The 17,663-nt window shown below is 35.7% G+C and overlaps 1 protein-coding gene across 50 annotated transcripts in view; it reads right to left on the minus strand.

Annotated features, from left to right (window-relative positions):
• ptprt (protein tyrosine phosphatase receptor type T) overlaps positions 1 to 17,663 on the minus strand; it is a 519,289-nt gene that overhangs the window by 262,371 nt on the left and 239,255 nt on the right. For all 50 annotated transcript variants that reach the window (XM_073954669.1, XM_073954668.1, XM_073954667.1 and 47 more), the window contains one exon: positions 7,040 to 7,333. In XM_073954669.1, coding sequence (XP_073810770.1) covers positions 7,040 to 7,333 — 294 coding nt within the window. The remainder of the gene's footprint in view (positions 1 to 7,039; positions 7,334 to 17,663) is intronic.

The following is a 17,663-nucleotide window of genomic DNA, read 5'->3' on the forward strand; positions in this document are numbered from 1 at the left end:
TTTATTATTGAGTTGGTCTCACACAACAATGTGTGGATATTGCTTATAAGTAGGCCCACACGTCTACTCGCTTTTTATTTACTTGTGTAAATGTGTGTAAATGTATATTTGTTCCATTTTTAAATGACTTTCAGTAATATTATTGACGAATATAGAAAATTGTTCATATGATTTATTTACAATATAGTTTGTTTTATTTCTTACATTCAGTTTTTAGCTGATACTCCAAAATCATTCTGCATATATACACAGATTTTTATACAATTCTACACAGAAATAGCAATAAACTAAATTGGTCGTAGTGTATGTGTGTGAATGAGAGTCTATGTGTGTTTCCCAGTGATGGGTTGCAGCTGGAAAGGCATCCGCTGTGTAAAACATATGCTGGATGTTGGCAATTCATTCCACTGTGTCGACCCATGATTAATAAAGGAACCAAGCTGAAAAGAAAATGACTGACTGACTGATTTAGCAGGAAAGTTTGACTCAGATTGAAAACAGGGCAGGATAGGGCATGCAGCAGGTGAACAAAAGGCTGAATATACAGCGTGAGCAGTCTAGTGCGGAATAAAACCTTGCAGGAGCAAGGTTCAGCAATTCAGTCCCCTGCAGACCTCTAGTTTCTAATGTATTCTGGGTGGTTTTAAGTTGTTGCTATGCAATTGCTAAGGTGTTTTGGATTTATTCTTTATTATATTATGATTTGCTGCAATTGCTTAACGGTTGCCAGGTCATTGCTATGGTGCTCTGATTTGTTTTTAACACTCTAACATACAGTTTCTGCTGTGTTTCTGGCTTTATTGCATTGCTACGCATGCAGTTGCCAAGGTGTTAGCAGGTCATTGCTATGTGGTTGCAGAGGTGTACAGGATTCCATTGTTACATGCTGACATTGAGCGCTCTGGACTAGCATTATTCAAATTCCTACACTAGCTATAACAGCCATATTGTTTACATGTAATAGAATCCTTGTATTTCTGAGTAAATATTGAAAAGGAAATACAAGATGTATGTGTGTGTGTTTCTGTATGCGTACAATGACACCCTCCAGTCTGCTGGTGTATTTTAAAGAGGACACACTTCTGTGTGACTGTATTAGCATACCAATAAAGCTCCTGTGCTCTGGAGCGGAGGAGAAAAATTGAATCGGAAGGACAAGGAAGATCAGTGCTGTCGACTGGAAGCAACTTCATTGGATCAGAAACGTGTGCTAGCGTGTGTATGTATTTAATAGATGGCTACCTGTGGAGAGATAGCATGAACACAATGATTATGCAGAACAGCTTCACCTGGACAAGTAAAAATGTGAAACAAGCACACAGACACACATAGACAAATCTTCTGCAATACAATAAGAACAATAGAAAAAGGATAGTGAAAATTCTGGCATCAACACATCTTAACCTTTACTCTTCTTTACTACAAAACCCAATAAGTTAAGGTAACTCAAACCATTTAAGGAAACTGATTGCAACAAACCATTTAAGTCCAAAAACTAATCCAAATGAGTTCTGTGAACTTAATATATTTGAGTAAACGAAGCAATTTGAGCACAGTAAAACCCGATAAATGAAAAGAACTAAAACCAACTGAGTACTGTAAAAGGCAACTCAAACTGTTTGAGGAAACCAATGGCTACAAACCATTTGAGCCAAAAAAAAACTAATCTATATGAGTTCTGTGAACTGAAATAATGAGGTATTTAATGTACTCCTTCAACACTAAGTTCAAAACTCAAAGTACAATTTCATTTGATAAAGTTGACTGCTGGGTTTTACGGTGAATATGTGTTTCCATTAGTACAATAAGACGTCGGTCAAACAGTCAAGTAATCAACCAGTCAAAATTTTAGCTTTCCATCCATTTATCTACAAGACGTTGTGAAGTTTTTGTAAAACTTTCTAAAGCTGTTTGTGTACAACTTTTTCATATATTGGTCACAGCATCCAGGATAAGCACAAATGCCATTTCGATGAACAACAGAAGACATGCGTCCAACCTCTCTGTGGAAAACAAATCACATCAGGAGCCACATATTAAATCTACACTAGTATATTAAAGATAAGGAAAACATCGCCGACATCTTGCATGGGTTGTTGATGAGTAAACTAACAGCAAAAGTTCATTTTGGGATAAAATAAACCTTTAATCCAAATGCATACATTGAACAGGAATGTAAAATGCATTCTGAATTCTATTTTCATTGGATAACAATTTAGTAAAATGCCAGTAGATGGCTAGAACAACAAGAATAACCTGCCCAATTAACCAAACATGATACATAATTAACCTAGATAAAATCCATTCTTAGTTTTTTGGTTGTTGTAATGTCTTTATGATTTATTATTTCTCTCTAATGCCATTTACTTCACCTCAGATCTTGAAAGAAGAACTTTATTAGACTCAAAACCAACATTTATGAGTAAATAAGCATCTACATTCAGTATTGTTAGAGAGGTTTATTATATATTAATTAGATTGGTGGTTCTCAAACTGTGGTACGTGTACCACTAGTGGTACACAGGCTTCCTTTAAGTGGTACCCGGAAGAATCAAATATGTCATATGTACATGCTACATATATTTGAATAAATTATCAAAAATGATTTATATATGAATATGATGACATACAGCCTACATTTATGAGGTCCAGGCAACATTTCCAGGTGTTCATAAATAGGCTACTACAGTATATGTTAATACTTTACATTTAAGAACAGGAGTTTTTTTTTTTTTTTTTTTTTTTAAACCTTAAAAAAAAGTAACCTACCATTTTTAACTTTTAAAGGCACATTTTAATTTAAATTTTGATTTTTGAGATTGTTTGTTTGTTTTTTGTTTGTTTGTTTTACATATAAGCACAGTACAGTATTAATATTCAAACTATAATGTTTAAAGTGGCTGTAATAGAAATTAATCTGCCTCGTTTTTTTAACTGTACAGAGCTGTAGCTGTAGCCTACTACGCTACTGTATTTTTAATACTGCTCATTATGGTGGTACTTGCAGAGACAACTTTTTTTTCTGAGGTGGTACCTGATAAAAAAAGTTTAAAAACAACTGAATTACATGATAAACTTTACCATTTTTTGGAGTCCAGTAAGAGCACTATTTTGTGCTTCTGAATGGCTTCTGAATGGCTGTATTTAAATTTCTGTCAAGTTTTATTTGGTGCAAACAGCCTTGCAAATTTTGCCAGCGTGTTGTTACAATGTAACCTGCTCACCTAATGTTTATGTTCATAATATTTATGTTAGTTGCTGTCCACGGGAGGTCACATTTCGGTCACGGGCGCATGCTTTGAGAGGCTTTCTGAATGAATGAATGAATTAATTAATTAATTAATAAATGAATGAATGAATGAGTGAGTGAGTGAATGAATGAATGAATGAATGAATGAATGAATGAATGAATGAATGAATGAATGAATGAATGAATGAATGAAATACACTGTTTTTTAACAAGGCAACCTGGGGTGCTGAAATATAATTGACTAAACTGGCATTGGGTGGATTACAAGAAAAAAAACAAAGACAGCATTCGGGCAGGTAAAAGACATTTTCAAAGCAGAATATCTGACTTCAGTAGTGTTTTTCATATAAAAAAGAATGTTAACTTGGCAAGTTTCTTATATATCTGTAAAGATATTATGATATTTGTGTGTTTTAGAGGAGTCAAAAGCACACAGACAGCACCTTTACGTGTTTAAATTGTACTTTAGGCTGAATACTAGTGTCTTGCAAAATATTTTGTAAAATATGACATACAATCATCATGACAAATACAAAATTTAATTAATTATTAGCAATTAGCCATTACTATTATGTTTAGAAATGTGTTGAAAAAAATCTTCTCTCCATTAAACAGCAGTTGGGAAATATAAAAAAAATTTCTTATAATTTTGACTTCAACTGTGTATGTATGCACGTTTATGTCAAAGAATAAAAACATCTATTAAAAAAGTAGGTGGAGGAATGACAAGTGTTTTCTGAATAAAGAAAGAAGCCCCTCGGGATCTCCCCCACTGTGCCATCAGTGACAATCCAGCTTCTTCATCACATAACCCTCACCTGGATCTCTCTCTCTCTCTCTCTCTCTCTCTCTCTCTCTCACACACACACACAGACACACACACACAATGACTTTATTCACCTGGTTCACAGTCTCCCTTACTTCCTAGTGCTCTCTCATCTGCTCCTGTCATCTCATTATCTATCACTTTATCAGATCAAGAGTGTCTCTGTCTATCTGAGCGCCGCTCCACATGCCGCCCTACTGTGCTCATAATTACGCCCGAAAATTGTTCCCACCTATAGCCCTTGTCTTCTCTCCTGCTCCTCGACATCACTCTGCAGTGGAAATGTAACAATCTCAATTATCATTACAACTAACACCGTCACCCCCTCATAAATCATCTCAAATCATCCCAGTCGCTCCCCATTCCTCCTCAGGAAGCTCAACAATAACACACTCTCATTTTATACCTTTGCTGTCCTTTCTTTTTTTACATTCCTAATACTGACTTATAAAGGGTACTTAAGTGCTGTCTATTCACTTTGTAATTTATGCATGTAATTCAAAGCTGAATTTTCAGCAGCCTTTATACTGCAGTCTTCGAGTGTCACTAATTTGGTGCACAAAAAGTATTTTAAATTATAAAGTTGTACTGTTTAATATTAAAATCGTTAAAATGTTCATTAACTAAACCATAGCTAAAGCGTTTTGGTTCATGAATTAGTGTGTTAAATATTCATTCATTCATTTTCTTTTCGGCTTAGTCCCTTTATTAATCCGGGGTCGCCACAGCGGAATCAACCGCCAACTTTTCCAGCAAGTTTTTACACAGCAGATGCCCTTCCAGCCGCAACCCATCTCTGGGAAACATCCACACAAACATTCACAAACACACTCATACACTACGGACTAGAGGTGAGAAACAATACTGGTCTCACGGTTCGGTTCAGTTACGATTATCATGCCTTCGATTCGGTTCAATTCGATATCTCGGTGCATCACACTGCATTGACGATGCTTTCCATATACAGTGTTATATTTTAGGGGGGAGGCTATAACAAGCTGTCTGTATAAACACACAGAGACACAGCACCACACTGTCTCTCATTCAAACACACACAAACATAGACAGCACCAAACAAACAAACAAACAAACAAACAAACAAACACACAAACAAATACACACTTAAACACACACACTTAAGCCCTCGAAACAGGGAGAGCTTGTGCTGAGCGGAGCAGAAAAACGAAAAAAAGAAGCACTTTTCCAATGGTCCCTCACTGAGAGCTTCTCTCAGCGCGAGCTCTCCCGGCTAAACAGCTTTCAGTAGATGTTCGCTTATCACTTTTCTAGGGTTCGTGCAAGTTTGTTATTTCCAATCGAAATAAATAGATTTGCGCCTTCCAGACGCACACAGTTGAATAAATGCCGCAATAAGGTCGCTGGTTTGAGTCTCGGCTGAATCAGTTGGCGTTTCTGTGTGGAGTTTGCATGTTCTCCCTGCATTCGCATAGGCTTCCCACACAGTCCAAAGACATGCGGTAGAGGTGAATTAGGTAGGCTAAATTGTCGGTAGTGTATGTGTGTGAGTGAATGAGTGTTTATGGATGTTTCCCACAGATGGGTTGCAGCTGGAAGGGCATCCGCTGTGTAGAACATATGCTAGATAAGTTGGCGGTTCATTCCACTGTGGCGACCCCGGATTAATAAAGGGACTAAGCCAAAAAGAAAATGAATGAATAAATGAATGTTTAGAAATGTTGAAAATCTTCTGTCTGTTAAACAGAAATTGGGGGAAAAATAAACAGGGGGGTTAATAATTCTGACTTCAACTATATAATATGTATTGCATTTACTTGCTTTCTGAAGGCATTTGTTAAATATGTGACAGGAACACATACAGTACTTATAATGGATTGTGCATCCAATCAAGCATTTTAGAATTAAAGGCAGAGGAAATATACCTTAAATTTAGATGCTTTCTTAAACAAAACATCTCATCTCATGCACCAGAAGTATTTAAAATATTCAAAATGCTGCATTTTTAGTGGATGATACTAAATAATCTTCCTAAATACACTTACTAAATTCTAAATAGTATTATTAAATACTAATGTGTGCTATCCATTTACCCACTGATAGGATGTAATACTCTTCTTCAGTTTTTAATGACTAGTTTAACATAGCAACAGACAGAAATTAAAGAGTTAGACACAAGGTATTGCATTTTGAAATTATTATTGGGAAATAAACAGATTTATTAATAGTCTTGCTGAGTTACTACTTTGCATGTAAACCAGGAAACAGGTAACTTCATTAAGATGATTTTTGTGAATTGTAAGTGTATTGATTTGCATGTAAATAAGTCCACTGTGTGTGTGTGTGTGCGTGCGTGTGTGTGTGTGTGTGTGTGTGTGTGTGTGTGTGTGTGTGTGTGTGTGTGTGTGTGTGTGTGTGCGCATGTGAGTGTGTGTGTCATGTAACCCAACAAAACTGCCTCAACACCCTGCATGTTAATAATACACAAGCCTCAACCTACTTCTGGTAATGTTCAAATAACTATTATAATCAACATAAAAAAGTAATTAACTCAATTAATTCTCACAATAATCAAAGCACGAAACATACAAATGAATAAGCGCAAATCTACTTAATAGTCTGTAATGATCTCTTGAAGCTTGCAGTTGTGAATTAGGCCACTAAAACTAAACTTTGATTCTCCTTCAAAGTCGACCACAGCTAATATCTACAAATAAACCCCCTATCAGAGTATTTAACCTCCAATAACACACTTTTCAGCTTTTACAGCAAGAAAACCTTACAATCTTTAGCTGTAAAAGCCAAAGGAACAATCAGAGAGAGTGGCCACTTTACTCTAGTAATTGAGCTCCATTTGAAGAATGAGAGAAACGTATAAGAGCAACAATCAGAAAGAAGTAAATTACCGCTAAACTGTCTAAAAACCGGTCTATTCCATTACTCTTAACCTCCTCAAAGTATGTACTGTACTGTATATAGACACTTACCAGCACATTTGGTGCGAGTTATAAGCGGTGGTCCTGGTGGTCCAGTGCCGCCCTCCCCAGGTCGGGTGAGAAGAACTTTAATCTCATACTCCACATCTGGGTCCAAATGCCAGAGTTTGTAAGTTGGTGCATCCACGACGTGCGTCTCGGCCCAGTTTCCAGTGGTGGTGCGATACTCCACCTCTTTCAGGATGATAGGGCCATCGCCGATGATGGAGTTGGCGTTCGGTTTGATCCACAAGTAGGTGGCGCCAACTGCAAGAAGCTCAGGGGGGGCGATGGGTGTAGGGGGTGCTGAAGAGGAAGATGAAAAGAGAATGATTATTATTAACAATCCTTGTTACGTGGATGTCTGGAATACTCAAAGCTGATTGGTCAGTCCAAGGTATGCTATTTTGAGATAACAACCGCTAATAACAGGTTCATTCGGAAACTTCCAATCTTGAACTTCAATAAATACTTGACCGTCAATGAATACATTTAAATTCACATTCTTACATCCACATTCATATGTATCTGCTTGTCTGTCATGCCACAAACCGTTTGCTGTCTTGTGAATAAATAATACATAGGTTAGTAGGTCTATATGCTTTATTTAGCCAGTTTCATTTTTTTGATTGCGTGGTGCCAGACTGAATAATGTGCAGGTTAGTGCATACTCCGTCAGCTGTTTTCATTTCAGTCAGTTTTGCATTTGTAATTGTTTGCTGCCATTTTGTGACTGAATTCTGTGCAGGTTAGTGTATAGTCCATCAGCTGTTTTCATTTCTGTCAGATTTGCTTTTTTGATTGTATGATGCCATCTTGTGACTGAATATTGTGCAGGTTAGTGCATCCTCCATCAGCTGATTTCTGTCAGCTTTGCGTTTTTAATTGTTTGGCGCCATCTTGTGACTGAATAATGCACAGGTTAGTGTATACGCCATCAGCCGTGTCTGTCATTTTTTATTGTTTGGCATCATATTGTGACCGAATACTGTGCAGGTTAGTTTATATTTCATCAGCTGTTTTCGTTTCTGTCAGCTTTGCATTTTCGACTGTTTGGCGCCATCTTATGACTGAATAATGTGCAGGTTAGTGCATACTCCATCAGCTGTTTTCTTTTCTGTCAGCTTTAAGTTTTTAATTGTTTGTCGCCATCTGATGACTGAATATTGTGCAGGTTAGTGTTTACTCCATCAGCTGTTTTCTGTCAGTTTTGCGTTTTTAATCGTTTGGCGCCATCTTGTGACTGAATACTGTGCAGGTTAGTGTAAACTCCATCAGCTGTTTTCGTTTCTGTCAGCTTTGAGTTTTGACTGTTTGACACCATCTTATGACTAAATAATGAACAGGTTAGTGTATACTCTGTCAGCTGTTTTAGTTTCTGTCAGCTTTTGTTTTTGACTGTTTGACGCCATCGTGTGACTAAATAATGAACAGGTTAGTGTATACTCCATCAGCTGTTTTCTTTTCTGTCAACTTTGCATTTTTGACTGTTTGATGCCATCAGGTGACTGAATAATGTGCAGGTTAGTGTATACTCCTTTAGCTGGTTTCGTTTCAGTCAGCTTTGCGTTTAATTAAAGAATAAATAAACTTATGCCTTAAAACAATGTTTTCTGTGTATTTTTTATGTTTTGTGCCAAGTAGCCATGAAATAAGAGGAATAAACTACATCCAGGTCAATTGTCTTCACAGAATAAAGCCTATCAGACTTATAAAACTGGTCTGATTCAGCTTTGAGCTGCCAATAAGTCTGTCAGGCTTTATTCTGCGATAACAACCTTCTGGATATATAAATTTTCTTATCACTGAAAAAAGTGTTGTATGCAGAACTGTTGCAAACTATTTGCTTGTGTTGAATTTAAACAAACAAATTAAGTTTAATAATGCTCAACTTAATTTGTTTGTTTAAATTCACCCCAAATAAATTGTTTACAACCACCTAACGTAAAAAAATTGAGTAAATCCAAGGAAACATCTTTGAATAATTTTTTTAGTGTACTTTATCCCTAATTTAACAATCAATAAACCAACCAACATTCACACAATGCCAAAATGAAGCAACATTTTAATATTAAGTTGCTTTCAAGTAATCCTGATGTGTACTTTTAAATTCTGTGTTGATTGTATATATATATATATATATATATATATATATATATATATATATATATATATATATATATATATATATTTTTTTTTTTTTTTTTTTTTTTTTTTTTTTTTAATGTCTGCAGGATTTCATATTTCAATCTTACTCTAAAGATAATGCTGGGTTGCTGTAACCCAACGTTGGGTCAATAAATATGGACAAACCCAATACTGTCTGAAAATGTATTTTTTCAATCAAAATTAAAATTAAAATAGACTTTTTAACCAACAGTTGGGTTTGTGCATATTTGACTTACGATTACGTTACAACAACCCAGAATATTAAAGAGTGTGTTTGCTTTACAAACAAAACAAAGACCAACCGATGTGCGAACATTATATAATGAATGTTTAATTTATATTTTAGTTTATGCTTTATTAATCACACACCACCTTTAAAAAAACGACCTAATATTTGGAATCTAATTCACCTTTCTAATGTTAGCTGAATTCTACAGTGATTAATGCAACACAATTAACATGGAGCAAAGAATGCACACACTTGGATTGCACAGCACAACTCAGGTGTAACTTATTTTGTGACAAATACAGTAATGGATTCACCATTACAACTATCATGATCAATCCATTGAGCTTCAATTTCTCAAAAACAATATCTATCAAAGGAACGAGTCGTGAGAAGCAATAAAATGGCTGCAGTAAAATTCACAAGCAATCCCGGGCAATAATTTTTCAGCAGATTTAAAAAGTTATTGAAGGAGCAATTAAGGGCCGTAGCAAGTAATCTCTCTTCACTATTACACTGCAATCAGACATCATTTCACATTTGCTTTTGTAGTGCAAAATGGTGAGGGGAAAATGAAGGCTGGAATTACAGTGAAGCGTGCGGCCCAAGCTCTGGAGCTCATTAAGGGATATCAGACAGACTTGCTTGGCCGGCAGAATTGTTAGAATAAATGGAATGAAACGTTTCCTGGAATCCCAGTTGAGAAGGTGGGCTATAGCATTTCCCTAAACACTTAGCTAAGCTCTCTCTCTTTCTCTCTCTTTCCATCTCTTCTCCATGGTTTCTACCCACTCACATTAAATCCACTGGAGACAGCTTATGGCCTGCACTGCATTAACTTCCTGTCTCTTCCCTCTTTGTCTCAGCAGCGTTGAGCACCTCAGATTTACCCTCAAACCTGTGAAATGTAAACAATACTTCTTTCTTTCTTGCTTCACCGCATCCTGCTTAGCTTCTTTCCTTGCTCCTTCTTTCCTTTCTTAATTCCTTCTGCCCTTGTTTTCTTTCTGTCTTTAATTCTGCTATACCTTCTTCCCTCTCTTGATTTCTTCCTTTTTCATTTCCCCCTTTTACTTATTTTCATCAGCTTTCTTACATTCACTCTAGTTTTTACATTCCATTGTTCCATTCTGTTCCCTCAGATATTTACATTTCGTTCTTTAATTCTTTGGTTATTCTTCCTCCCTCTTCTTTCATTTCCTTTATTCAATCTTTCCTTTAATATTTATCCTCTTTCATTTTGTTTTCATCCTTGCTATCTTTATAAATATGTTACATTTTATCAATCCGATCATTTTTTTTGTATCGTTCTTCTTTTCCTTAGTTTCTTTTCTCCCTTTTTCCTCCATCATTCCCTCATGGTTCCTTTTTTTTTACATTTTTTTTTACTCCATCCTTTTAATCACTGTGCTTCCTTTATTCATCTTTCTTTTTTCTTTCTTTCTTTCTTTTTTTCTCTCTTTCTTTCTTTCTCTTTCTTTCTTTCCTATCTTGTTTTTTTCTTCATCCTTTATTCCTTTATTTATCTTTTTTTGCTTTTTGCTTTTTTACTTCCTCTATCTCTTTTTATCTTCCTCCTTGTCTCTTTCTTCCAAACTTGCCTCCTTCCATCCTTTTTTCAATCTAACAACTTTTTCGTCTTTCTTGTTTTTAATCCTTTCTTCCTTTTTTTCACTTTATCCTTTTCTCAATTATTTTCCTTCCTTAACTTCCTACACTTCCTTTCAGTGTTCTTCTTTCCTAAGTTTTTTTCCCTTTCTTCATTTCCTTCCTTCCATACTTACTTTCTCCCATATTATCATTCTTTTCCTTCCTTCTTACTCTTCATTTCCTTTTTCCCTTTTAATACTTCCTGTCTATGTGTTCTTACTTCCTTACTTTTTTTTTCATTCCTTTCTCCTTTTCCTGATTTCATTCCTTATATTCTTCCTTCCATCTCATCCTTCCCTCCCTCCTTCCTTCATTCTTTTTTCATTTTCTACTTCACTTCCTGTCTATGTGTTCTTCCTTCCTTAATGTTTTCCTTTCTGTCCCCCTTTTCTTTATTCCCTTCCTCACATTTCCTTCCATATTATCCTTCTTTTCCCTCCTTCCTACTTTCGTACTCTTCATTTACTAGTTCCCTTTTCATACTTCCTGTCTGTGTTCTTACTTCTTTTTCCTTCATTCCTTTCTCCCTTTCTTGATTTCATCCATTACATTCTTCCTACCATCCATGTTATTATTCTTCCTTCCTTTCTTCCTTCCTTCGTTCATACCCTTTATTTCCTACTTTCTCTTTTCATACTTCCTGTCTACATGTTCTTTCATCCTGAATGTTTTTCCTTCCTTTCTCCCTTTCCTGATTTCATTCCTTTCATACTTCCTTCCATCTTATTCTTCCCTTCCTTCTTTCCTTTCTTCCTTCATTCCTACTCTTCATTTCCGATTTCCCCTTTCACACTTCCTGTCTGTGTTCTTACTTCCTTAATTTTTCTTCATTTCTTCCTCCCTTTCCAGATTTAGTTCCTTACATTATTCCTTAGATATTTGGTATGATTAGGGATGTAGGATAAGATCATGCAGAATATTTACTTAATAAAGAGCCAATAGCTTAATAATAAGCAGGTAATACGCCTCAAGTTAACAGTGAGAATTGCTACCTAAACTTAAACTTCACCAAATTATTTTTGACAAAAATGTAAAGATTTAAATCATATTTAACTCAAATTCATATTCCAAATGTTATTATTGATACTATGAATTAAATTTTATTTTCTTTACTGTGTTTCCTTATTCTACTGAGTTTCCATCTTCTAATCGTGGTTTTGGCAATCTCTCTCTCTCAGCAGGAGAAGGGGCAGACAGACACTAATCCAGGGTTAGAGGTGAGTAGCGGTGCATGAAGGGTTCATCCGAGCATGGAAGAGCCACCCAGACCCGCTCTAATGAGAGGCTGCTGTCTCTACTGTGCCATGTAATCAACTGAGCCAGATTACCAAAGCCCATTTACCCACAGCTGATAACCACTGACTCCCCTCAGCTGCCCGGAAAGGATATGCTCTGGCTTGGAGAAGAGTTTAGACGTGACCTGTCAACCTCCGAAGCTTAAGAGCGTTTAGTGCTTGAAATGAAAATGAAGGTGGGAGAAAAAAAAAACGATAACAGGATGGAAAGAGGAATAATAGAAAAGTAAACTGAGATTACAAACCAAAATAAATATAAGCGAAAGAGGAAAAAGTCCGGCTACAGTATACAGATATCCTGTTTTGTAGACTCCTTTAATATATGTCTACAATGTAAAAACTATCTGTTAATTATGAGGTTCTCATACTGTTTGCTGTTAAATTATGGTTGTAAATGGTATTATGGGAGATTTATCTCTGCTCTGTTGATGTTTGATGTTGAAAATTCAACACTGGTTAAACAAAGTGTCTTTTATAGGCATTTTATTGGCAGTTTGGGACAAGATATTGTTTAAGTAATAGCATAGAGCAGTCGTTCTCAAACTGTGGTACGTGTACCACTAGTGGTACATGGGCTTTCTTCTAGTGGTACGCGGATAAATCAAACATGCCATATGTGCATGCTACATTTATTTTAAAATGTAGCAAAAAATATTTATGTGAATATGATGACATATAGCCTGCATTTATAAGGTCCAGGCAACACTTCCAGGTGTTCTTTAAATTTAAGCACATGAATCCATAATGAATCCATACCATTTTCAACTTTTAAAAGCACATTTTAATTTAAATGTTGACGCTTTCGTTTTTTATACATCTAAGCACAGTACAGTGTTAATGTTCAAATTATTTATAATGTTTAGGGTAGCTGACAATAATACATATTCTTAATAATAGGAATTAATCTGCATAATTTTTTAACTGTACAGAGCTGTAGCTGCTTTACTGGACCTACTACACTATTGTATTTCAATACTGCTCATTATGCGGGTACTTGGAGAGACATTTTTTTCTGAGGTGGTACCTGATAAAAAAAGTTTAAGAACCACTGGCATAGAGAGAATTAAACATAGAATTGGCATAGAGAGAAAAAGCACTGGTGGTTGGATACTGGGATTTTGTACCATAATTTACAACACAAACACAGACTGTATAGAACACAGGATCATTCTGAAAACATACCACTATATACATTTCTGGAGAGCGCCAAATACATCGCAGGAGCTTTTTTTTTTTTTTTTTTTTTTTTGCACTTTTGCAGATTTGCTTTCGCAAATCCACCAGAGGATGCTGTGTAGAGAGCCATTTGCACATGCTGTTCGCGCATAAATCCTCCTGAGACAGCTGTCAACTGACTGACTGACTGATCCATCAACTGACCCAACCTCCTCCTTCCCTAAACCCAACCAATAGTGTTTTTAAAAGCCAACTTCCCTAAACCCAACTGAGAGTTTTAAAAAGCTATCCAGAAAAAGAAGAACCCTCGCCTGTTATTTACTGTTTATTTATTTATTTATTTATTTATTTATTGGTTTCTTTTCTGGTCTCACCCACTTTCTGCCACAATTCCTCCCAGGAGCTATGTTTTTGTGCAGTTTTTGTTTCGCAAATCCACCAAAGGTCAATGTGTATGCTTTTTCAGATCTCAAATTTTCTTTTACCACATTCTCACTGTTATTTACTTCTTTATTTTATTTCTTTGGCCCTTGGTTTTGGTCTTACCCGCTTTCTTCACAAGACTCGAACCCTGTCATCGTGGTCATCTCCTCTCTGCATCTCAAGTCTACTAACATACATGGCAAGCTACTGGACAAACTGGTAACAGTGGCAAAGCCATCCACATGGAGGTAAGCGGTCAGCTGGTACATGTGAAAAGGAACGGCATCATACCACCCTGTAGCGTTCATTTTAAAGATGAAATGCAGCCATACATACTTCTGGCTACATAATTTGCAATCTCCAAAAATGTAAACAGGGCTACATTTTCATAACGAGCCTATTTTGACTATATCATGATATGATAAACATGATGTGAGATTACTTACATTGTGGTATGAGATTTTTTTGTCATATTTCCCACCCTGCACATTTTGTTGGCTTACAACTAATATTCATGTAAAACTAAACCACAGGGGTTTGTTCAAATCCCTAAACATAAGAATGTAATAATATGCCTTAGAAAGCCTCTGTAATAATGCCTGCAAAACAGGTCTTCAACAATTTAGTGCGGAATGAGATATTGCTCATGGACAATGTCTTATTTATCATATGAATGGACTCCAGCTTGTTGTTCATCAAGGTAGCTGTCACATCTAAATTGCAATTTTGAAATAGTGCCTTTGTTCGAGCCATTAATACACTTCCATCGTTTAATGCACTTTCAGCAGTCTGTATGTCAGCACATTGTCCTGGCGTGGGCATTTATGGTCCTGCAGTTGATAAACTCGGCGATTAGTGGAGTGGTTTTGGATTGAGCGTTTATGATTGCAGCTGTATTGAAATGAGCTTTGGATGATGCTGATGACTGGCTGAATCTTGATGATTGCTTGTTGATGATTGGTCGAGTGTTATTGTACTCGGGATGATTGACAAACTGTTTCAAGCTCCCAGTACTGATGATTAGCATGGTGGTTTGTGGCTACAGGGTACGTCATTAGAGAGAGCAACAGATGATCATTATGGGAATGTTAAAACATCTGATAACTATTACTCTGTAGTACCATTCAGTTCACTTATTGCTAATACTAATGCTAATATGATGCAATAGTCTTAAAGGGATAGTTCATAAAAAATAAAATGAAAATTATATTATAGTTTACTCAACCTTGACTTGTTTCAAACTAGCTAAGTTTTTTTTTTCTTTCTCCTGTTGAACACAAAGATATACTGACCAACAATGTTGTGGGTAACGTGTCGTCATTTAAGAGTTCCCACTAAGATATGCTTGGCGATAAAAGCAGGTTTGGCATGCCGTCCCAGGATGGAACCCAGAGCTCAGAGATACTAAAGCCCAAGGCTCCAGCCCAGTCAATAAGCATATAAGGGGATCTGAGATCAGGTAGGTCTCGAGAGCTTCTCTTAGAAAAGGGAGGAAAAGGTGGAGATGGGGTGGAAGGGAGGATTTTTCCAAAACGAAGATAGAGCAGTAGGGAAAAAAATTATCCATTTATTATAAGCTGATTGGATTTTTACTGATTACAGATGAGCAGCCAGTCGTGCTCAATCATATCATGTGCTCCTCTCGAATTTAGTTTATGAAACTTCACGTAGCACGCCTTACAAAAAAATAGTACTTTTCCAGAGTAACGAGTAAAGTAACACATTATTTTTAATGTGTTAATAAGTAATACTATTTTAGTTAGTTTAAAAAATGTAACACAAGTTACTTTTTAACTTGCTTAATTGGCTTTTACAAATTATATTGTAGAATAAAAATGACCTTAGTCAGGTTGAATCACACACTCAATCACAGAGCGTGCTGTGAGGGAACAGACAGTCGGCTCGCACTCATTATCAGGTCTCTTTTTCAAAGCAGATAAGTCTAGTAGCAGAGTAACTCAGGATATTGGTTTATTTAGAGTCAGAGGGGGTATACAGTATAGTAGTTAGTATACGGTATAGAGTTAGTACTGAAGACGCAAACTGTTTCATGACAACTGGTTCAAGCGGTTAAAACAAACGATTCATTCACAAATTGCCCATCATCACTACAGACAGTTAGAAACAGAAACAATTATGGCAGGCCGGAGACTTACTTTTTTGCTATGAATTCTTGTTTTTTAACTCATCAAAGAGAAGGATTGTCATTGTAAGTAAAACATTTTTTTTTTAATCATAACCTGTTTTTGTCTTGATATAAATTATTTTATGTTAGCATTCTTAGGTTGTATTGCAATATTCATCTCAATGGTCAGTGAATTTACTAACTAATAACACAAAACATTCAAAAGTAGCAAACGCATTACTTTACAAGCTGTCATTAATCTGTATATACATCATGTATAGCTCTGAGCTCAGAAAGTTCTCAGAATATAATTGTATCCTACACTTTTTAAAGGTAAATGAAGTTGTAGGTTATATATGTAGCTGTTAAATGCAGAGCTTAAAAAAGGTGAAAAACACCTGCAAGTTCTGAAAGAGATCAAACCTCAGTCAGGTAAGGAAAAGTAACACAATAGTAACTCAAAAGTAATATAATGCATTACTTTTCATAAAAAGTTATGCAATAAGTTACTTTTTGGGGGGAGTATCTCAATATTGTAATGCACTACTTTCAAAAGTAACTTTCCCCAACACTGCTGACGAATATTGGAAACCTGTAAAAATTGACTTCCATAATATTTGTTTTCCTACTGTGGATGTCAATGCTAACAGGTTTACAACATTCTTCAAAATATCTTATTTTATGTTTATTAGAACAAAACAAAATAATCTAACTGGTTTAAAATAAGTCAAAGTTTAGTAAATTATGACAGAATTTATTTATTGTATTTTTTTTTTTTTTTGCTTGAAGTATGCGCTTAAAATATACAAAAAAAAAATCTGTCATCATTTACTTATCCCTGACTTGTTTCAAACTAGCTAGATTTTAGTTTTTGTGTCCAGATGAAGACAAAGATATACTGACGAATATTAGAAACCTGTAACCACTGACTTCCATAATTGTTGGAATTCCTTAATTTTAATTCCATTTGTTTTTCTACTATGGATTACAGGTTTCCAACATACTTTAAAATATCTTCTTTTGCATTTAAACAGATTAATTAAAAAATGTAACTGGTTTGGAACCAGTCAAATGTGAGCAAATTATGACAGAATTTGTATTTTTGCATGAACTAGCACAAATAAATACAATAATTAAAATTATAGCAAGCATTTGTATCTAAAAGTGCTGACAAAACAAAATCTAAGAATGGCACAAAAGCTCAAACGACTTCTCAAGTTCTACGGTTTCGATGTCAATATATTCTCTCAAAAGTATGATATGCAAAGTTTGAAGAAAAAAATAATAATAAGGAAATGCAGAAAGCTCAGAAAGAGCCACGCAGTATGGATACAGATAACAAAAGGAGCATTACCCGTTCACCGGGGGTCCCTTTCACCCCAGGAAAACCCATTTCCCACAGACATAAGAGGTTTCATGCAAACACTATTTACTATTTCAGATGTAGAAGTTCATGAGCACAATCCTATATGCTTTCACTCATCTTCTCTTATCAAATTCTCTTGATACCTGAAGCTCATTTCCATTTCCACTAAAACTCTGCCATGCACTACATTCAGGAATATTAGCAGC

Source organism: Danio rerio, chromosome 6, assembly GCF_049306965.1.
Source record: "Danio rerio strain Tuebingen ecotype United States chromosome 6, GRCz12tu, whole genome shotgun sequence".
In the NCBI taxonomy this organism is placed as follows: domain Eukaryota; kingdom Metazoa; phylum Chordata; class Actinopteri; order Cypriniformes; family Danionidae; genus Danio; species Danio rerio.